General features: G+C 42.2%; 2 protein-coding genes across 2 annotated transcripts in view; both read right to left on the reverse strand.

Annotated features, from left to right (window-relative positions):
* Window positions 1-15: 15 nt before the first annotated feature.
* znf654 (zinc finger protein 654) lies at window positions 16-10,587 on the reverse strand. The gene is made up of 13 exons (XM_034110213.2): window positions 10,538-10,587; window positions 10,096-10,306; window positions 8,872-9,017; window positions 7,864-7,945; window positions 7,482-7,617; window positions 6,811-7,013; window positions 6,349-6,485; window positions 6,009-6,150; window positions 5,547-5,831; window positions 4,288-5,454; window positions 3,318-4,078; window positions 1,538-2,520; window positions 16-1,025 (listed from the first exon to the last, which is right to left on the reverse strand). The coding sequence occupies exons 2-13, from the start codon at window positions 10,273-10,275 to the stop codon at window positions 1,021-1,023; spliced, it is 4,227 nt and encodes a 1,408-aa protein (XP_033966104.1). The 5' UTR covers window positions 10,276-10,306; window positions 10,538-10,587; the 3' UTR covers window positions 16-1,020.
* Window positions 10,588-13,459: 2,872 nt separating this feature from the next.
* Window positions 13,460-18,728, reverse strand: part of htr1fa (5-hydroxytryptamine (serotonin) receptor 1Fa) — a 28,624-nt gene continuing 23,355 nt past the window's right edge. The window contains exons 2-3 of the mRNA XM_034109495.1: window positions 16,321-16,434; window positions 13,460-16,013 (exon numbers count right to left, since the gene is read on the reverse strand). Of these exons, the coding sequence (XP_033965386.1) occupies window positions 14,807-16,012 (1,206 nt within the window). The 5' untranslated portion in view covers window position 16,013; window positions 16,321-16,434 and the 3' untranslated portion in view covers window positions 13,460-14,806. The remainder of the gene's footprint in view (window positions 16,014-16,320; window positions 16,435-18,728) is intronic.

Genomic DNA, 18,728 nt, shown 5'->3' on the forward strand with positions numbered 1-18,728 from the left:
GACTTTACAAAGGCATAACAGGGTTTCAGACATTTTAATAGACTCCTGTTGTCAGAAGACTTGTTGGGAAATCCTACATCCTCCTTAGTTTCAAAAGTTACTTTTGAGGATTTATTTAGAAATAAATACTGTTTAACAGTATAGATGTACAACCACCACATATCTGTTGTCATCATTAGTGACACTTTTTACCAAAGCTCAAACCAGTGCATTATTGGAAGACAGTCATTGAACAAACACATTTCATCTTTCCATCCATTTGCGGTTTGATACTAGAGTAAAATATACTGCTCATGATATACTGCATGTAAATGCATAAAAGGTTCAAATCAAGAGCTGAAGCCATTAAAGGAAATTAATTCAAGTGCTGTCAGGAAGAGAAAACATATTCTAAGCCAGATTCTTAATGCCTGCCTTTTTTCTTCACAGTGTAAAGTAAATCATAGTTGTCCCTTTGATTCAAATCAAAAGCACATTTTAAATCCACTTGATCGAATAAAGGCTTAGTGAAGTGAGTAAAACAATATATTTAAATTAAAACTACCTGAACAAGTGGTTCGAATACATTTTTTCAGGCTCACTAACCAGTATATGAGCGACAGGGACATTCACCTGATAGTGTTAACGGGTCAAACTGAAAGACAAGCAAAAGACAACCCTTCAACTATTGGCCTTCTGTTGGTGGAATAAACAAATGCAGTAACCAACATAGTATTTGTTTGAAGAGGAAAGTGAAAACATGGTAACTATCACAGGTTTAGTTTGTTTTATATATATATACTTATATGATATGTTGAAAACAATATGTTAAAATATAGTTTTAACTATGCAAAATATTGCTTTGAAAAGGTTTAATCAGTTAAAGAGAAATACAAATCCCCAAATTAGCTATTTTGGCACAAATCTCCTCTTTCTTTCGAGTACTGTAGTATTATGAGAGTCTTCCTCCATCTTGATGCTAGCCCTGAGCCCGGTGGCAGAGTAGAGTGGTCACCATGGTTACAGCTCCTTCAGTCATTACTAACCTAAACAAATAAAACAAAGGTCATCCAGTGGTTCATGTAGTCCTAAAACCCAGAAATGAGTTCAGCACTTCTGTTCCCTTGGTTAGACGTCTGGAATAAGATGTGTGGTGAACGCAAGCTTAAGAAATGTTCATGTTATGTTCTAATCTAGGACAACAAATAAGTGAGTTAATACCCTACAGGTGAATGTCTAAAGCTTCTATGAGTCATACAGACTGCGGATACTGCCGACTACTAAGCGTCATCACGGGCAAAAACAAGTCTGCCTTTAGCTGAGCAGTGGTGACGCAAAGCTATATTTCCAGGAAGTAGTCCGTTTATCGCCTAACGTTAGCTATTATAAAAGTGTTGTTGATACGTGCGGAGTTTCCTGCTTGGAAAAATATGTGTATGTATTATAATTATTTGTTTGTCACAATACAAAATCCAATTGCATAGTCCCATTGACTTTTGTTGAGGAGACATTGGGATGCTACCGTCCAGGTTAGAATCCCTGCATCCAGCCTACTTACTTTCATCGTCTGAGTCGAAGCCAAAGAGTGCGGAGCAGGTGTTGAGGGCTTGGTGTTTCTGGAGTTCCTCCACGCTGCTGAAAGAGGAGAGACATTTGTCGCAGCGCTGCCTGACCTTCTGCACGTCCTCCTCCACCTGCTCCTCCTCCTTATTTTTCTTAATGTTCCAGTAGGCGTTCTTCTTCGGAGCGACCTCTTTGGGGGCCCTCCTCTTGCGCATGGAGAGCCGGGCTTCATCCAGGTAGGTGGAGGGTGGTGGCCGGATGAAGGGGGCTTTGACGGAAGTGGCGGGGTCTTCTGGTTTGAAACTTTTGTGCTCGGTGATGTGCGGCTCTCCTATTGCCTGCTGGACTGCCTCGGACAAAGTGGCCAAGTCCTCCAGGTCTTTGACGTTCAACGGGTCCACCTCGGCGTGCACTCTTTTCCGACGGCTCTTCTTTGGAGTGGACTTCTTTCCTTCTGTCCTCCTCGTCTCCTGCTCATGTCCGTTGATGGTGGATTTAGTGTTGCAGATAGGCTCATGACTGACTGTTTTCTCTGGGCAGTTATCCGGCTGATAGTCGTCTGGGAAGTTAGTTTTACAGTGCTGACCTTCAGTTTGAATTTCTCTGGAACCCTCGACTTTAGAGGCCTTCCTCTTCCCCTTTTTACTCTGCAGCCACAGCTCCTCTACTTTCACCCTCTGCTTCCAGGGGGCTTCAGCACTTTGCTGCATCTGTCTGCCGGGTCCCAGCTCATCTTTCTGAGGCGCTGGGATGTAGTGTCTCCATTCGTGCTCATGGAGCCCTGTAATGCTTGAGAACAGCTTCTCACAGTCTGAGAATGGACATTGAGGGCTGAAGGGCTTATGGGTGATGACGTGGCCCTTTAGTTCCTGCTGTGAAGGGAAGCGCTGCTCACAGCCCTGATGGTAGCAGAAGTGCAGCAGCGTGGTGTCGTGGAGCTTCATGTGGTCCTTATAGTGCTGCACAAACTGGATCTGCCTGTGGGGGGGGAGCACAGTCAGGATCATACGAAATATTGTTAAAAAAAATAAAGATAAACTAAACATTTTTTTTTTTAAATGTTGAGAAAATTGTAACATTTAAAAAATAACGGTTGTGATCCTGTATTATTAATATTATAATAGTCTGGTATCCTAAAAAGTACCAAACCCCAAAATCAAACATACATATTTTACGTTTATTGCTACTTATCAATCAAGACCGTTTTGGTGTGAGTGTTGGAGACTTCCGACACAGAGCTTCCCGTTTCATCAAATATCAAGGAGCTCAAAGAACCACAACTAATTATTTGAAGGACACAACAACAACGTCTCTTTGCCGAAGTTCTGAGCCAGTTACTCAAGATAAATCACAGACCTTGCGGTGAGCAATTTCACGTAGAAAACATTTTCTACCAAAATCAACTCAATAATGATGACGAGTGACAAAGAGACGCTCATCCACGAGGAGCTGCATGCTTGCTTGTGCACATGTTGGTCGGTTGCCTTTTAGTTCTAATGTTACCGTCATAGCTACAACTGATATCCCCAACACTGAGCAATTCACACCAAAATAACTTTAGATTGATACGTAGCTTTACAAGTAAGAGCAAAAATAAAACAAATAGATTTTGGGGTGAACTGCTACTTTAAGTCCGGAAGGCAACATACATTTGCTCATGTGGTTGATGTCTATATAAATTCACTTAACAAGTCAGTTTTCACCATCCCTGATTTACATTGCCACTAGCTGTAGCTTTGGGAAATGTTAGATGTTAACCTACGAGCCTTTCTTACCTGAGGCATATGGAGCACTTGTGTTTGGCCCACACAAAGGTCTTCTCCAGCACCTTCTCTTCGCTGATATGGCATTTGATGGCGTGCTTGGTTAGTGTGTTGCTGACCCTCAGGAAGACTCTGTCACAGGTCTCTGAGGGACACAGGTGGTACGTGATGTCCACACTGAAGCCATTCTCCTCCTCTCCCACTCTCTCCCTCCCCACCACAAAGGGGTCCTTCACGATCACCAGGCCATCTTGAATGACTACCTGCTCGTCCTTGAAGTCTACCTGCCTGTATATATTAGCGTCGGGGTTTTTGCACTTCTTGTAAAGCACAGCTGTCTTTTTGATGAGGGTGCGCAGGTTCCTGATGATTCGATCTTCCCTTTTGAGGCTTGACACTTTAGATTTCCCCGCGGGTTTGGGTTCAGGAGTTTCCTCATTGGAAATAGAAGTTGTGTTTTTATCCTGATGCAGAATGTCCACATGATCTTCTGCAGCTACACCATTAGCAGCAGGAGCGTCCTCAGTGCATGGCTTCTTCTGTTTGGACATTTCATCAATGTGGTCCATGACATGCTTTTTGGCAAAGGGGAGCTGCTTAAAGCGTTTTCCACAGAGTATACATTTGAGTTTCCTACTCTTAAGGTGCGAGAGAGCATGCCTCATGACATTCAAGCCTTTATAGTCCTTGTGGCACAGGTTGCAGTGGTACATCAAGTGGGCGTATTGTTGAGCACGCAGCATTCGGTCCTTCCATGGCCTCTTGGATTTCACCTGGACAAAAGAGACAACAGAATGAGTGCCATGACATTCTTGTTCTCATTTATATCGGTAAGTGTTCTTCCTGAATAGCACACACATTCCACAGAAATATAGCAAGTTGCTGCTAATGCATAATGCACAAGAGAAATACAACTGAACGTGATTTCCCAAAATGAAAAGGCCTGCATTATGAAATTCCCGAGAGGGTAAAACAAACTGACCTCAGTGTCCGTTTCCTCCGTGGGTTTTGACTCCTCTTCTGTATTGCCATTAACCTTGTCCGGTGCCGAGGATTCTGGGGGTTTCTCCTCATCAGGCTTTTTGGATTTTAGAGAGTAGCTGTGTAACGCTTCTATTGGACAATGCATTAAGTATAAGGGAGGACCATCGAGCTCAGGATCAGCTTCAACAGCCGGAGCAGCAGCTTCAGGTTCAACAGGAAGAAAAAGCTGTGTTTGAGATTCCTTTTGGGCGTGTTCATCGACAATGCTTTTACAGTCCGAGTCTGGAAGTTTCTCAAGTCCATTTTCCCTCTGGAGGTCATCCATCTGCTCAAATTGATTCTCTTCCTGTTTGCTCGTTTGATCGAGTTCATTCTCCAGGTGAGGCATGCCCGGCTCTTTGTCTTCTGTGTCAGTTATCTCCTCAAAACCAGACTCGTCCTCTCTACGGGATATTTCATTATCAGGGTATGAGAGTTCCACTTTCTGTAAGGGCTTCCGCCCGCGCTTTTTCCCTTTGTATATGACCTTCTCCTTCACTTTGACCGTGGTCTGCAACTGCTCCAGCCTCGGGAGGCCCTGCAACCATCGCTTCTTCCGACCCTTCCTTTTCAGAATTTGGCTCTTCACACACCTAGCAAGATACTCCCTCTTGGGTTTTAGAGGGACTTTTACGGAAGCTGAAATTTCCGTTTTAACCTGATTGCGTCTTAGTGAATACATCGTTTTATTGCCTACAGAGGTGAGTTTGAGTTTGTATTTGAACTCTGGATCATCTACAATTTCGGGTTCATCGTCAGACAACGATCGGCTTCTCCTTCCAATCTTTTTTCTCCATTTTCTCCTCTTCAGAAGATTATTATTTGACGGGGCCACACACTTTTCTGTCTCTTCAGCCACAGCCTGAACCTCTGGGAGGTCTCGGCTCACAACAGCAGTCTCTGCGGCCTCAGTGCACCGACAGGGATTTAAACCTGGACTGCATGATTGGTTTATACACTTATTTATGAACAACTCTTCCCTGTTTTCCTCCTCCTCTTCTTCCTCCTTCATCTCACTGAGAACAGCAGCCTTCATGACGTTGTCACTTATCAACTCCAAGCAATGAGTCCTGATGGTCAGGAGGTTCCAAAACTCCGGGTCGAAACACAGGCGCGCCTTGAGCATCTGGAAAAGAAAGATGCAGCATTTTTAGGCACAGATTATAATGCTATATATAAAGAATAACTATACATGCAGATCATATATCTTCCTCTGACCTGCAGGATATGGAATCGCACGCTGGTCCGGACCGGGCTGTTTTGGGGATGCGGCTCCTGGTCGGGATGATTGTAGAGCAGGCAGACCGTTCGGTAAGCTTCCAGGCTGCGCTCCTGGCAGAACACCAGCAGGGCGCACGCTCGACAGATCTCCAGGTCGTGAGGCAGCAGGAAGGCGATGGTCTTGCAGGCAAGAGAGCGGGTCACACTGTCAGCCTGCATGTCAGCCAGCCGCAGGGCCCTGGCACAAAGCTCCACACACACCTGGACGCTTTCCACTCCCAGCTATCCAAAGGAAAACGAGTGGTTGAACAAGATGACATGGTAGATAAGAGCATCAAACGATTAAGACTTTTTCATTTCGACTTAATTACAGAAAACGGAAGATGCGACATTTTTTCTTTTCGTTTGTCCTGAGAAACACAACATGGTAAAAAGGTGATGCTGTGATGTGAGTCTCACCTCTGTTGTGACCAGTTTGATGAAGGGGAAGATGGCTCTGACGTTAGTAGCGGAAGAAGCTAACTGCAAGCACTCGGCCAGAAAGCCATGTCCGGAGGGATGGGCCCGGAGATGCAACCTGCTCCAGATGAACACCAGGTCCCTGCAGGAGGAAGCGCATGGCGAGCAAAATATATCAGTTCTATTTTAATTAAACAAACTCTTTTCCTAGCTATTCCTATTTCAGCAATCTGTGCACCCTGACACCAGCTCCAGGATGTATCATAAACGCTGGGGGAATGACAGAAGTGTATCATAATCATAGTCCGGTGTTCGAGTGATGTATTAAAGCCATTCTTACCAGATGTAATACATGTCTCCATTGTGTAGCTGCTGGGTAAGGAAAGCTTTACACAGCGACAACAGGAGCTCGTCTTTCTCCATGCTCTCTGTGTTGCAGATGATCTCCACTGCATCGCGGCCATCTATCTCCGCCATCTGAAGAGGAATATGTAGGAGCACATGCTTAGAAAAATACACCAAACGCAAACTTATTCAAAGCGAATTACAAACAACTATGGATACAAGAATCATCTGTTCAACTGGCTGCTTATAATAAAAACATTGATTAACCTAAATCACACAATGTTAACACATATTATTTTTATACAGCATCATAAACATTTGTTGGGTTTGAATTATTTGTCAGATTATTACTGGTTGATTTATATATATCAGATTATTTAATACTATCATAGTCCAACTATTAGAGATCTTGCGATGCGCTTTGATCTAAATCCCATTATGACTTCCTGTCTCTTACCTCCTTGTGAAGGTGCTCGTGCAATGAGGCCTTGTAGAGGCAGGTCAGGTAGGCCTGATGGAAGTACAGATGCTTTCCAGCCTCGAGATTTTCCAGGCAGCTTTTAGCCAGAGCCATGGCCTCTTGCATTCGTTCACAGGCCAGCAGGTAGCGAATCCGCAGCTCAAAGAATACTGCCAACTCTGAGCTTAAGTAGTCCTCAACTGCATTGGAGGAAAATCACAATGATATGTGACAAAGGACATTTAGGTGTTTGCTTGGGGTCATGTTGGTGTTGTTAGAATTCTATACTGGCAAAGTTGTTGTAATATACCGTAAAGTCTTAGGGAAATTATTTGTTAAGTATGAAACAACCACATTTTAATAAACAGCTTATCATCAATTACTAGCTTTGCTAAAACTAGACCTTTGAAAGTAAGTGAGTGTATCTGATTGACAGGAAGGAGAGTCGATCACACAACATCTCACGCCCCCTGTCAATCAGCACTGCTACTCCACAAAGCTGTTTGCTCACCTCTTCTCTTCTACCTGTACCTCTCCATTAAACCCATGATGCTTGTTGATCAAACAACATCGGTAAGTCTGCTCACAGGAGTGGGCTGACCTCCTTGATAATGCAGTGTTATCTGTGTGTATGCTATATTAGCTATTAGAAACGGACAGGAGCCCACCCTGTTGTGGTGGAAAGTGGGCCTCCTTCAGGATTCCTTGCAGCACTGGGTTTTCCCACGGGCCTCCGGCTTTGATGATGAGCTTTACATGCTGAAGGTAGCTGTTCCTGTGCCTCAGGAGCTGACAGTGGCACTGCTGCAAAGAGAGGTAAAATGACACGTTAAACACAAAAACCTTACTAAAAACAACCAAAGTTACAACTAGTAGCAAACACTGAGTTAGACGTTGTCTTATTTTAAAACAGGGGGGTACAATTGGCTGTTGGATAGGGGCTGGGAACTTTTAATGAACACTCACAACTAACAAACGGTAGATATGAATATAGGTATTAAAAAAGAGTTGTGGGAATTAGAAAACAAGGTATTGAAAGTGTTTTTTCACCTGAAAGGAGTCAAGGATGTCTTTTAAAGGCTCTTCTACAAATTCTTCTTTGCTGAAAAACAGCATCAGTTCAAAAAAGCTCCTGCAAGACAATGAGAGGAACATGTCAGATAATTACAAAACCCTTAGCAGTTGTGTTCTCTGCAAGTGCTACTGTCAGAGAGCAAATGACGACGACATTGATGTTACAATACTAACAGCGGATCCAAGCAAAACGCTATTAGGTTTCTACTGGTTTGCCAAATTAGACAGAAAACATAACATTAGTATACTTTAGCACTGGGACAATGTATTTAAAAAGGTGTGGTCCAGCATTTTGCTAGCAAACAAGGTTGTCATGTTCACAAGAGTATAGGGCTGCACGATATAGCATGTCGTGATGATAACCGCAATATGCACATGCACGATAATCACATCACAGGACGTGACGATTTAAAATAAAAAAAATCTTTAGGACGTGCGATATTAAGTAGGCAAATTAACTCAAACACGTCATGTTACAATTATTTTGCTGCTTGCTACAAAAGGAAAACTTGCGCGGCTCTCATGTCAGGGGTACTTGAGTGAGTGACATGCAGGCTCTGCATGCACAGCAAACCACCAATCACAATCAACTCTCCAAAACAAACGGACCCGGTGATTAAAGGTAAAAACGCTGAATAAAGTAGTTTCATGTGTTTCTCCAGTGCAGTTCGGCGCTGCTAACCGAGCTAGCTCAGCTTGTTGCTCTGATAACTTAAGATCCAGACGTCCGTGACTAAAATCCTTCATCTGGTAAAATATAGTTAAAAAAATACCAATTGTATAGCATTAAAGTTCAAAAAAGGATGGTTTGCGGAATAAATATATATATCGCAGCAAATCGCAATGTCAGTTTTTTCCAATATCGTGCAGCCCTACAAGAGTATATGGTCTAGTTTTTAGATTACGGGTGAGCATATTCAAAGTGTAGGCTAAGAATTCCCCAGTATGCATGTTTGCCACTCTGACATGTAACACAGTACTTACAAGGCCATACTGCTGAGAACATAGTGGACGTGCTGACAGTCCTCAGGGAAGGCAGCAGTGGCTTTGGTGAAGCTGCAGAGTGCGGTCCGCAGCACCTTCAGCTGAGGGAGAGGAACCTGCCATTGCCCTGTGTACTCCTCAACCAACTGTGCATACAGAAGACAGAAATGTAGAAATATGAGACATTATGCACTTTATGTATTATAATCTATTGTAGCTTTAGTTGATTATGACAGCAAGGCTTTGAGTGCATGACATAGTAGTGAACAATCCACATTTCATTTCAATTATTTTAAAATATGACTTTCTTAAAGTGCCAAAAATCCAATAGGTTCAATGTTGGTCTTATTTGTTTAACCAAGGAGAAAGCTGTAGAAATACATTAAAGATAGTCACTTGGGTGTGTGGTACATTAAAGGTATCTGTCTAACAAATCAAGGAGGTTCAATATATGGAATAAATCATGACAATATATACCGTGTTATACATAGAATAAGTATTCAATATTGTATCCATACCAAAGCAGTAGTAAGAATTATTGTCAATTGAAATATAATTATCCTTGTGTACAACATGTGTGAAATATCTCGATCTTAGATAAACCCCTAGGAAATGTCGGCCAATCATATGAGGAATTTGGATAAGATCAGTGTATAAGCAAGGCTAAAACCTGACAAACGCATGACAAGGCGTACATTTGATTTCACAGTTTAGAGTCCTAAGCAAGGCAGCTTTGTAAATAGTGTGTAAACTAAGTTTACTGTTGATACATGAGTGACTGTCAGGCTTATGGCTGGTGAATTCAACGTTTGACTCAGCCAAATGTATATCGTTCAGAACTTAACAACATTAGAAAGGTATTTGTAATGTGTCAAATCATGAAGATATTAAAGAGGGGAACATAGGATTCTGGAAACATAGATACGCTCTGCTCTGACTGCGTTAGCTATGAAGCGAAGCATTAATAAATGCAGGCAGATAACTCGAGAAACATGGGAACCATATGGAGTTACCTTTCCAGTAACACAGTATATATGTATCTATACTTAGGTAATCAGGTATGTGTGTTTCGGGAGGGCTATATAACAGTCTTAGAAACACAACTTAGCTACACAATAAACAGAGCTACTTTGGGGGCTAATGTTAGCTAGCATAGCTAGTTAGCGTTAGCAATAAACAAACGCAGACTATGGAGACCATTTAACACAATTGAGTTTAACTCACCTCACAAAACTCAGAGCAATAGTCTTTGCTCTTCAGAGACAACTGGTTGCTGCAGTGTCTTCCACACAATGTGTCCAGAGCTAATTCAAGCCCTTCTGTTTCCAAATCACTCTCGCATTCCGCCATACTGTCTGCTGTATCCAGCGCATAGCCCAAGTTGCCAGGTTTGTAAGGTAGCATCCTTTCTGCTCACGGCAAAAGCATCTGCAACCTGGCAACCCAGTCATAAATACGTGCGTACAGATGAATGTTTTTTAACCCTTTCATGCATGAATTATGAAAGCCTCAGTCAGGATTTTTTTACTAAGTGTTATTATTGCTCTTGGGGCATGAAAAATAAGATTTGAACTTTGAACTAGTTTTTTAAAAGACATTTTTATGTCCACTCAGGTGGACAGTATGCGTCCAGAGTTTGAATTGAATTGAAGAGATGAGTCCTTACCCCAAGTGAAGGAGTTCAAGTATCTCGGGGTCTTGTTCTCGAGTGAGGGATCAATGGAGCGTGAGATGGGCCGGAGAATCGGAGCAGCGGGAGCGGTATTGCAGTCGCTTTACCGCACCGTTGTGACGAAAAGGGAGCTGAGCCGGAAGGCAAAGCTCTCTGTCTACCGGGCCATTTTCGTTCCTACCCTCACCTATGGTCATGAAGGATGGGTCATGACCGAAAGAACGAGATCGCGGATACAAGCGGCCGAGATGGGTTTCCTCCGCCGGGTGGCTGGTGTCTCCCTTAGAGATAAGGTGAGAAGTTCGGTCATCAGGGAGGGACTCGGAGTTGAGCCGCTCCTCCTTCGCGTCGAAAGAAGCCAGTTGAGGTGGTTCGGGCACCTAGTTAGGATGCCACCTGGGCGCCTCCCTAGGGAGGTGTTCCAGGCACGTCCAGCTGGGAAGAGACCAAGGGGTAGACCTAGGACCAGGTGGAGGGATTATATCTCTTCGCTGGCCTGGGAGCGCCTTGGGATCCCCCAGTCAGAGCTGGTTGATGTCGCCAGGGAAAAGAAAGTTTGGGGCTCTCTGCTGGAACTGCTACCCCCGCGACCCGACCACGGATAAGCGGGAGAAGATGGATGGATGGATGAAGAGATGTACATTTTGAAAAAATGATAAATAAAGATGTGCAAACTTAAAATTACATTATAATAACATAAGTATATTGATTTACGGCCCAAAAAGATATTGCAGATGAAGTATTTTCAAGAATAACCAGGGCTAGGGGCCAATTAAAGGCCTCATGCACAGTTATTTGATGAGTGCTATAGTGGAGCCTCACAGCGGCGAAACCGTGCCGCGCCACCCTAATTGCGCCACATAAGCGCATAGGTGCGCCTCAGATGAGGCCCCCCTCCGCAAGGTGTGGCCCCCTCCACAAGGTGAGGCCCCACACAGTCTGCATGATCTGCCTGTAGGGAGGGACGGCCCTGGGAACATCAGCAGCAGTACCAGTATGAATTGTAGTTGAAATATAGCCAGTGATGCATGACGTCCACTGTAGTGGACAGGTGGTTAATCACGATTTCCTGCAAACATAAAATCAATACTTTGATCATTTATGAATGATATGATTCCTTAGTTGTTACTTGATGTCACCACATGTGTTATACCTGCAGGGGACGCTTTCCATAAAAGGATTGGCAAGATATAGATGGGTGACTTGCCATGTGGCTTTCTGTCGTCCATCTTGGTTTAGAGACATGTATCATGCACTTACACTGACTTGGCACTGAGTGGCAGTGTATGGGATGATGCAATAGGGTCCTATGTAGTGGCTGATGGTGCAACTATGCACAAAAAAACAATGCATAATATACAAGAAAACACCTTTTGAATAGCTGTCCATTGTAGTGACCTCTATGCATAGAGGTTAAAAGAGTAAACAATACTCTTAAACCACGTTTAATGCAGATTTAAACATTGATCAATATTTTTGGGAATATTAACATGACAAGCGGAGTTTGCTGCAGCGCTTAGAAAGTGAAAATACTTTCAATCAAGGACTTAGCCGCATTATACAATACATCCATGGTAGGGACCTGACAAGTTAGAGTGCATGTGTGAGCTAGGGGCCCCATATATATTTTCTTCAGAATATCTTTGTTACTTTATTGAACTTTGAGCTCATGTGTTTTGGCCATAAGCATCAACTTGCTGAGAGGTGAAACTTGCTTGATTGTATTGAACAAAGATAGGCCACTTGTTTGAGGTAAGTCAACACAGGGTGATGCTGTCCATTTTTAACACTAGATTTGTTTAATGTATGTTTTTCGTTCACACTTCAGACTGTTATGGCGCTATCACGATTAAATCCAAATTAACGAGACGCGACCAATGAGCAAACTTGGGTAAGTATGTTTTAATCGGATAGGATAGCAGTTCAACTTTCAGAGGTCTTAATTGACATTTACTAGTCATTTAATTGCTCTGTCTAGTCATTTCACACTGATCAAATACATATTTCACTTTTATTTTCTATAACAAGTAAGGTGGTTAGAATGTACATACCCAAGTATTTTGGTGAACAATTGTGTCTAATCTTGAACAAACAATGTAGAAGAGATGAAAGTTTGACTTTGTTCTAAATATTTTCTTCTCCATGAAACACGCCTTTCGCCTTAATTTTAAAGCCCGATTTTATGAGGCATTTTTACACGAATAGCCAAAATTGTTGTATTTTATAGGCATTTAGTTTCTGGTTTGTTGTTCTCTTATAGAATATGTGTGTGTACGTTTTATAATAAGCAAGAATATGTTTTCCCTGAAAATGTTGACACAAAGTAATAATTGCACATAAATGCAGACTTTCTATTCTATAAATGTAATTTGTTTGATTGATAAGGCTACATTAGACAACATTTCCAGATTAATAAATGTTATGCTGAAGCAGCTACAAAAAGGCTGCACTGTTTCCAGCAGCCACAATGGGGCGCCATAACACAGAGATATCGAAACATCCCTTCACATTTACTCTAACAATCAGCTAACTGAAATGTTGGTTTGCAGTATATCATCAACCCTGATCAGTATGTGATCAGCATTAATTCCCACATTAAAATTATTATTCAGCTACAACATTAATTCCCCTAAAAGTGGTCTAGCACAGGATTTGACTCGACCTATTCATTTATAGGGTGCATTTGTGTAAGCAGAAACGTTATAAAGAATATGTATTGAATTGTGTGTGATCAGGCTGATGTTGGAATATTTAATGTTTGTTTTTTTTCTTTATGTTTGGGTCTGCGCTAACCCTTGCTCCAAGACTATGACCCTAAACATCATGTTTTCATTCATTCATTCAATCCATGCATATACTGTATAACTCATGTACCAAATCCAGAAATATATCTATAAGAATAACAGGGGAACATCATTCATATGTGGGCTTTTTATTATTGAATAAGACAGTGGGAGACAAAGAAATAAACAGTATACAAATACTGGTCATACTGTATGAGATGTATGTACATGTAGGACACACTTTCTATTATCTTCCTGGCATTCAGTACACCCGCACACATGACTCATCCACAGTATTTCCATCAATTTATCGTGTGCCCTCTTGCAGGCAGTAAAGAAATAGTAGTTGTTTTCCAAGTACTCGAGTGGGATTAATGTAATGAGGATTTCTACACTGGTGGTTCTCACAATAATTGACCTATAATGCTGCCTATGGTGGGAGTGAGATGAGAAGGGGTGTTTAATAGCTCCAAAAGAGATTCTTGTGAAAAATGAATGAATAATTACCCCACAAAATAACATAAAGGAAATTAAAAAGTGTGCGAAACATAAAATAAAGTGGCAGTGTCTTAAAAAACATTTACACCAATACCTTAAACCATCTCTGAAAAACATTTTGTTGTGAAAGTTGAAGAAAGCTCATTTTAATTTTGGTCCCCAAATATTCTTTGTTGTAAAATTCAGAAAGTGCTTATAATAGTATAATTTGGTCCAGGATCATATAACAGTTTATTTACATTAAGGGCATTCTTAGCGAAACCTTTAAAACATGGTTTGTTTAGTTCAGCATTCTGAGATCTATGAAAGCCAGCTGATAACCCTTTGCTATCAGATGGCCTAGTGAATCAAGCTGGTATCATTTGCCAATAACAGACATAAACTTCAAAAATTTACAAATGTATAACTTATATTTGTTGGGAGAGTTTTCTGAGTACATATCACAACAATGTTAATAATCATTGCGACAGTCAATCGGATAAAGGTCACCCTCTGAAACGCCATGGCCCCATGAAATCACAAATTGGTATGCTGTGGTATTTTACACATGTTAGCTGGCAGCTTGGACGAGATAGAAGGGAGGTCATTAGATGAAAAAGCGGTAATGGCCAGCTATCTCAAGGCCTGTTAATGGGGCTGATCACTAATGATCAGAACCCAGCCCTCAAAAAGGTCAGCAATGGCCCATTTCCAAAAAACCAACATGTCACTGTCCTTTCCATCACAACAATTAAGATCAATGAAAGCATTTCCATCAATAGCAGGACTTGGACTTCAATATGGAACTTTGCTGCAAGCTCATGGCTGAGCTGGTGCCATTCTGGCTGTTGGAGTGCATGGCAGATGTTCTGGAAATGGAGGTCATCCTTAGTGTCTCTCAGGTAGATTCAGTCAGTATTTGATCAGTTCTCTCCGATCTCCATAGTTTGTTTCATGGGCATGTGTTGGGGTGTATGGGTGTGATCATGTGCAATTGTTACCATCAGAGGTAATGACTGCACCTAACAAGTCTTTGGAAAGCTTTTTTGAAGTCTTCATTAAAGATAGTGTAGATGAGAGGATTGATTAGCGAGTTGACGTAGCCCAACCACGTCAGGAAGTCAGCCATCTCCATCGAAGTACTGCACTCACTGCAGGTGTTGACAATCACCTCCTTGACAAAAAATGGCAGCCAACAGATGACGAATGCCCCTATTATCAACCCCAACATTGATGCTGCTTTGCGCTCCCGTGAGCCTGAGATCCGTGGACCTTGGTAAAACTGGCTCCGACGTGACTCACTACGTGACTCACTACGTGACTCATGCCGGCGCGACTTGCCCTGGAAAGCCTTAGATTTACGCACCCGTTCACGTGGAGGCTCCTCAGTTGAGGGTTCAGAGAAAGACTTTTCTGGAGGGCTTATGGGCTCCGGACTTTGGGCTCCCCTATCCTCGTTGCCATCTCCAGCAGGGTAGGATGAGGGGATCATGCTCCCATTGGTCACACTTGAATAGCGGCTGGCTCGGCTGGCCTCCCTGCGCATATACAGGGTCTGAGCGGCACGGTATATCTTGTAGTAGAGGATGAGTATGAGCATTAGAGGGATGTAGAACGCTCCAAGGGTAGAGTATAAGGTGAAGGCCATGTGATGGTGCATCATGATGCACTGGTCTACCTGCTCGGCATCCCCGCTGTAGTGCCGCCAGATTAGAGGAGGAACTGAGATGAGGATAGACAGGAACCACACCAATGCCACCATCGCCCCAGCCCTGGCCCCCGTGCGTTTGTGTGAATACTCCACTGCATCTGTAATGGCCCTGTATCGGTCAATGGCGATGGCAGCAAGGTGCAGGATGGAGCATGTGCAACAAGTGATATCCACACTTAACCAGATGGTACACACCACCTGGCCCATGCCCCAGGTCTCTTTCTGGATATACATAATACCAAAGGGCATGACCAGCACAGCCACCAGCAGGTCGGTCGCTGCTAATGAGCAGATGAGGTAGTTGGCCGGGTGGTGCAACTTGCGTGTGACTGCGATAGCTGTGATCACCAGGCAGTTGCAGAATGTAGTCAGGATGGCCACTACAGACAGGGTAAGCGTTAGCAGGATCTTACTAGGAGGGGGTTTAGTGGCCTCCAGGGAGTCATTACCACTGCTGCTTGTGGCAAACACCCCTTCAGTGTAATTAGGAAAATCCATTCTGCAAGCAGAAGAGAAAAAGTGCATTAGATATAAAGGGAGCTTAAGGAGAATGTCAAACATCATTTACAGATGACGAGAAAAATCATTTGAAGTGAAAAAGAAGTTTCACTGCCGTGTATATTTCTGTTTGAATCTGGCATCGAATTTTCATCACTTGATTGCTATAAAATGACTGCAAGAATTGTACTGTTATTGCTTCTTTAAATCCGAGTCAAGGATTTTGCTTTCTGCACTTCATACAACGTGGAGGGAAAAATATTCAAAATGTGCTTGTAAAGCCAACGGACTTCCAAAGGTATGCCTACCTTTCGGACTCTAACGTGTTGCATCCAGTTGGTTTAGTGTGCAGCAGACAGTCTTCTCAGATCTGTCCTGCCTGCAAGCGCTGCCATCACATCACCCCTGTCTCTTATTAAAACCTGGAAGAGATAGAGAACAAAACGGAAACATTTTCAGAAAGGAGAAAAAGAGAGAAAAAGTTATAGGGAGGAAAAAAGACTTAGAATGAACTTCAACAAAGTAAGGATACAGTCAAGGACGAGAACACCTACACAGCAGATGCACTGAATAGTTTCTATGGAGCTAATGTTTGCATGACTGTGTTAATTAAATTCAATCTTCATTCATGTGAACCACTTTGTGGGTATGTGGCTCTTTTATTAAGTTGATCTATTGAGTGTTCAACAATGTTGCTACCGCTCTTCCAATTAGGGTCAGCCTAACATATCCTATTGTGTTGCTAGTATGATTATCTTTTGTTCTTTTTATTTTAACCTCATGGTCTAAACTTTGTTTCACAGGCTTCTCAAAGACAATAAGATTCAAACTTGACTGTTTTGTAATTCTGTCATGGACATACTTAAATGTATGACTAAATCCGAATGTACTTATTGTAAGTCGCTTTGGATAAAAGCGTCAGCTAAATGCAATGTAATGTAAAATGCTCAGGTATGATTGTCATTGCAGCTCTTCTTCACTTTCCGCATTGCACAGTATCCTGAAGACATGAGTGGGAACTGTTGCTATAGAAACAACAAGAAGTAAAGTACTTTTATTTAATATGGCGTCGAAGCAGAGGCAGCTAAACTCTGACTGCAGATCTCTGGTGAAACTGTTCGATTCCCAGAGTAGGTCCAGGGGGTAGGTCCAGGGGGTAGGTGGGTGGGCGAGCAGGGTGGCAGAGCTACATGACAACAGAATGAGATAAGAGATTTCAGTTCACTGAAACCTAACAGATGGCAAAGTGCCAGCTAATATCATTTCCCATGATATCTTCCAAAGCTGCTTTCAAGACAAAATACGTTTATATATGAGCAAAACTGTTTTTAATGTTGGTGCAAAGCTTGCCTTCCTACATGAGATTGTTTTTTACTTTTATAAGTGTTGAAGCATTAATGTAAAATCCTGCTCAAACAGTGGCATATCATTCTCATTCTTACAATATTGAGCAACTTATGCAGAAATGTGTAGTAGCACATAAGTATTGTTTCACCACTTCATTCAAGGTGTGGGCACTGGCCATCCCTGAGTCACCTAGATGCTCTTTGATAGTTTGATGGTTATCGTATAAGGAACACTGTTTATACTGAGACAAAGAGCCCTTTACATAATGAAATAACCACTGCACTGTGTTTATTAGTCGTATCCATTCAACTACCCATTTTGTTTATTTTCAATGTGCATGCAGCACTATTTCTAGGAGATATGAGTGCTTCCCCTTCTCTCTGTTAACAGTGCCAACGCTAGTGTTGAAAACAACAGCTTCTTAGCGAAGGTTTTTAAATTGATCTTCAGTGGAAGAAAATAACTTACTAAAGTGAAGGTTCAACAAATACTTTATTAAAGTGTTTAAAAAACCATGATGCTATTGGCTGCAAATACAAATGGTCTCAAGCTATTCCAGAACAAATTGTTTTGCAGTGGACCAGTGAAGAGTATTAGCTTCTCTACACCTTTGATTTCAGTCTTTAAAGAAAATGCAATTGCCTCCTCTGTGTTGTGATGCAATTATACACTCCTTTCCATTTACACTTGAATGGATCTGGAAGAACAGTACTTGATATGCAGATTGCTTTGCTCAGATAGATGGATGATCATTACTGCTGCACTTCTGGTGTGCACTGTCATTGCATTGTTACCTCACCTGTGTATCTGAAAATCTTGTTTTTTTTCCAGTGTTTGTGCCCAGAGGTATATTTATATGGTGTGGGCATAGTTATTTTTTTTTTTGAGGGTATGCATGCATGTTTTTCAGTGATTGACAGTAGGCGTACACTTTGTCAGCCTGTCATTATGTGGAACAAAGAAAATCCTTTGCCTTTGTCTCAAAATGTTCTAAAACACAGGCTTTCGTTTCCAAGGCCATCTGAAGATAAGCTCCACTGTGAGTGAGTATACTCCCTGCTTTAATCAGAACAAAACACACTGCCCTTGCTGGAGAATTCAGCAAACACAGAAAACACAGAATGATGGCAACATTGTTATTACATTATGGAGTATATTTCAAGTTTGCTTTTTAATACTGTTTAAGTACAACATGTCCTTATTAACTATCTACTCCTATTGGGTGAAGTGATAAGAGATAAGAACCAGCACACTCCAATACGCTCAATACAATTATTAAGCACTCAAAATCCATCCGATTTGGCTGGTATGTGGCCGTAATATAAAGCTGCAGAAATACTGTGTGATGATGCCCGTGTAGTCAGTCAAC

Source organism: Pseudochaenichthys georgianus, chromosome 21 (genome assembly GCF_902827115.2).
Source record: "Pseudochaenichthys georgianus chromosome 21, fPseGeo1.2, whole genome shotgun sequence".
NCBI classification, from domain to species: domain Eukaryota; kingdom Metazoa; phylum Chordata; class Actinopteri; order Perciformes; family Channichthyidae; genus Pseudochaenichthys; species Pseudochaenichthys georgianus.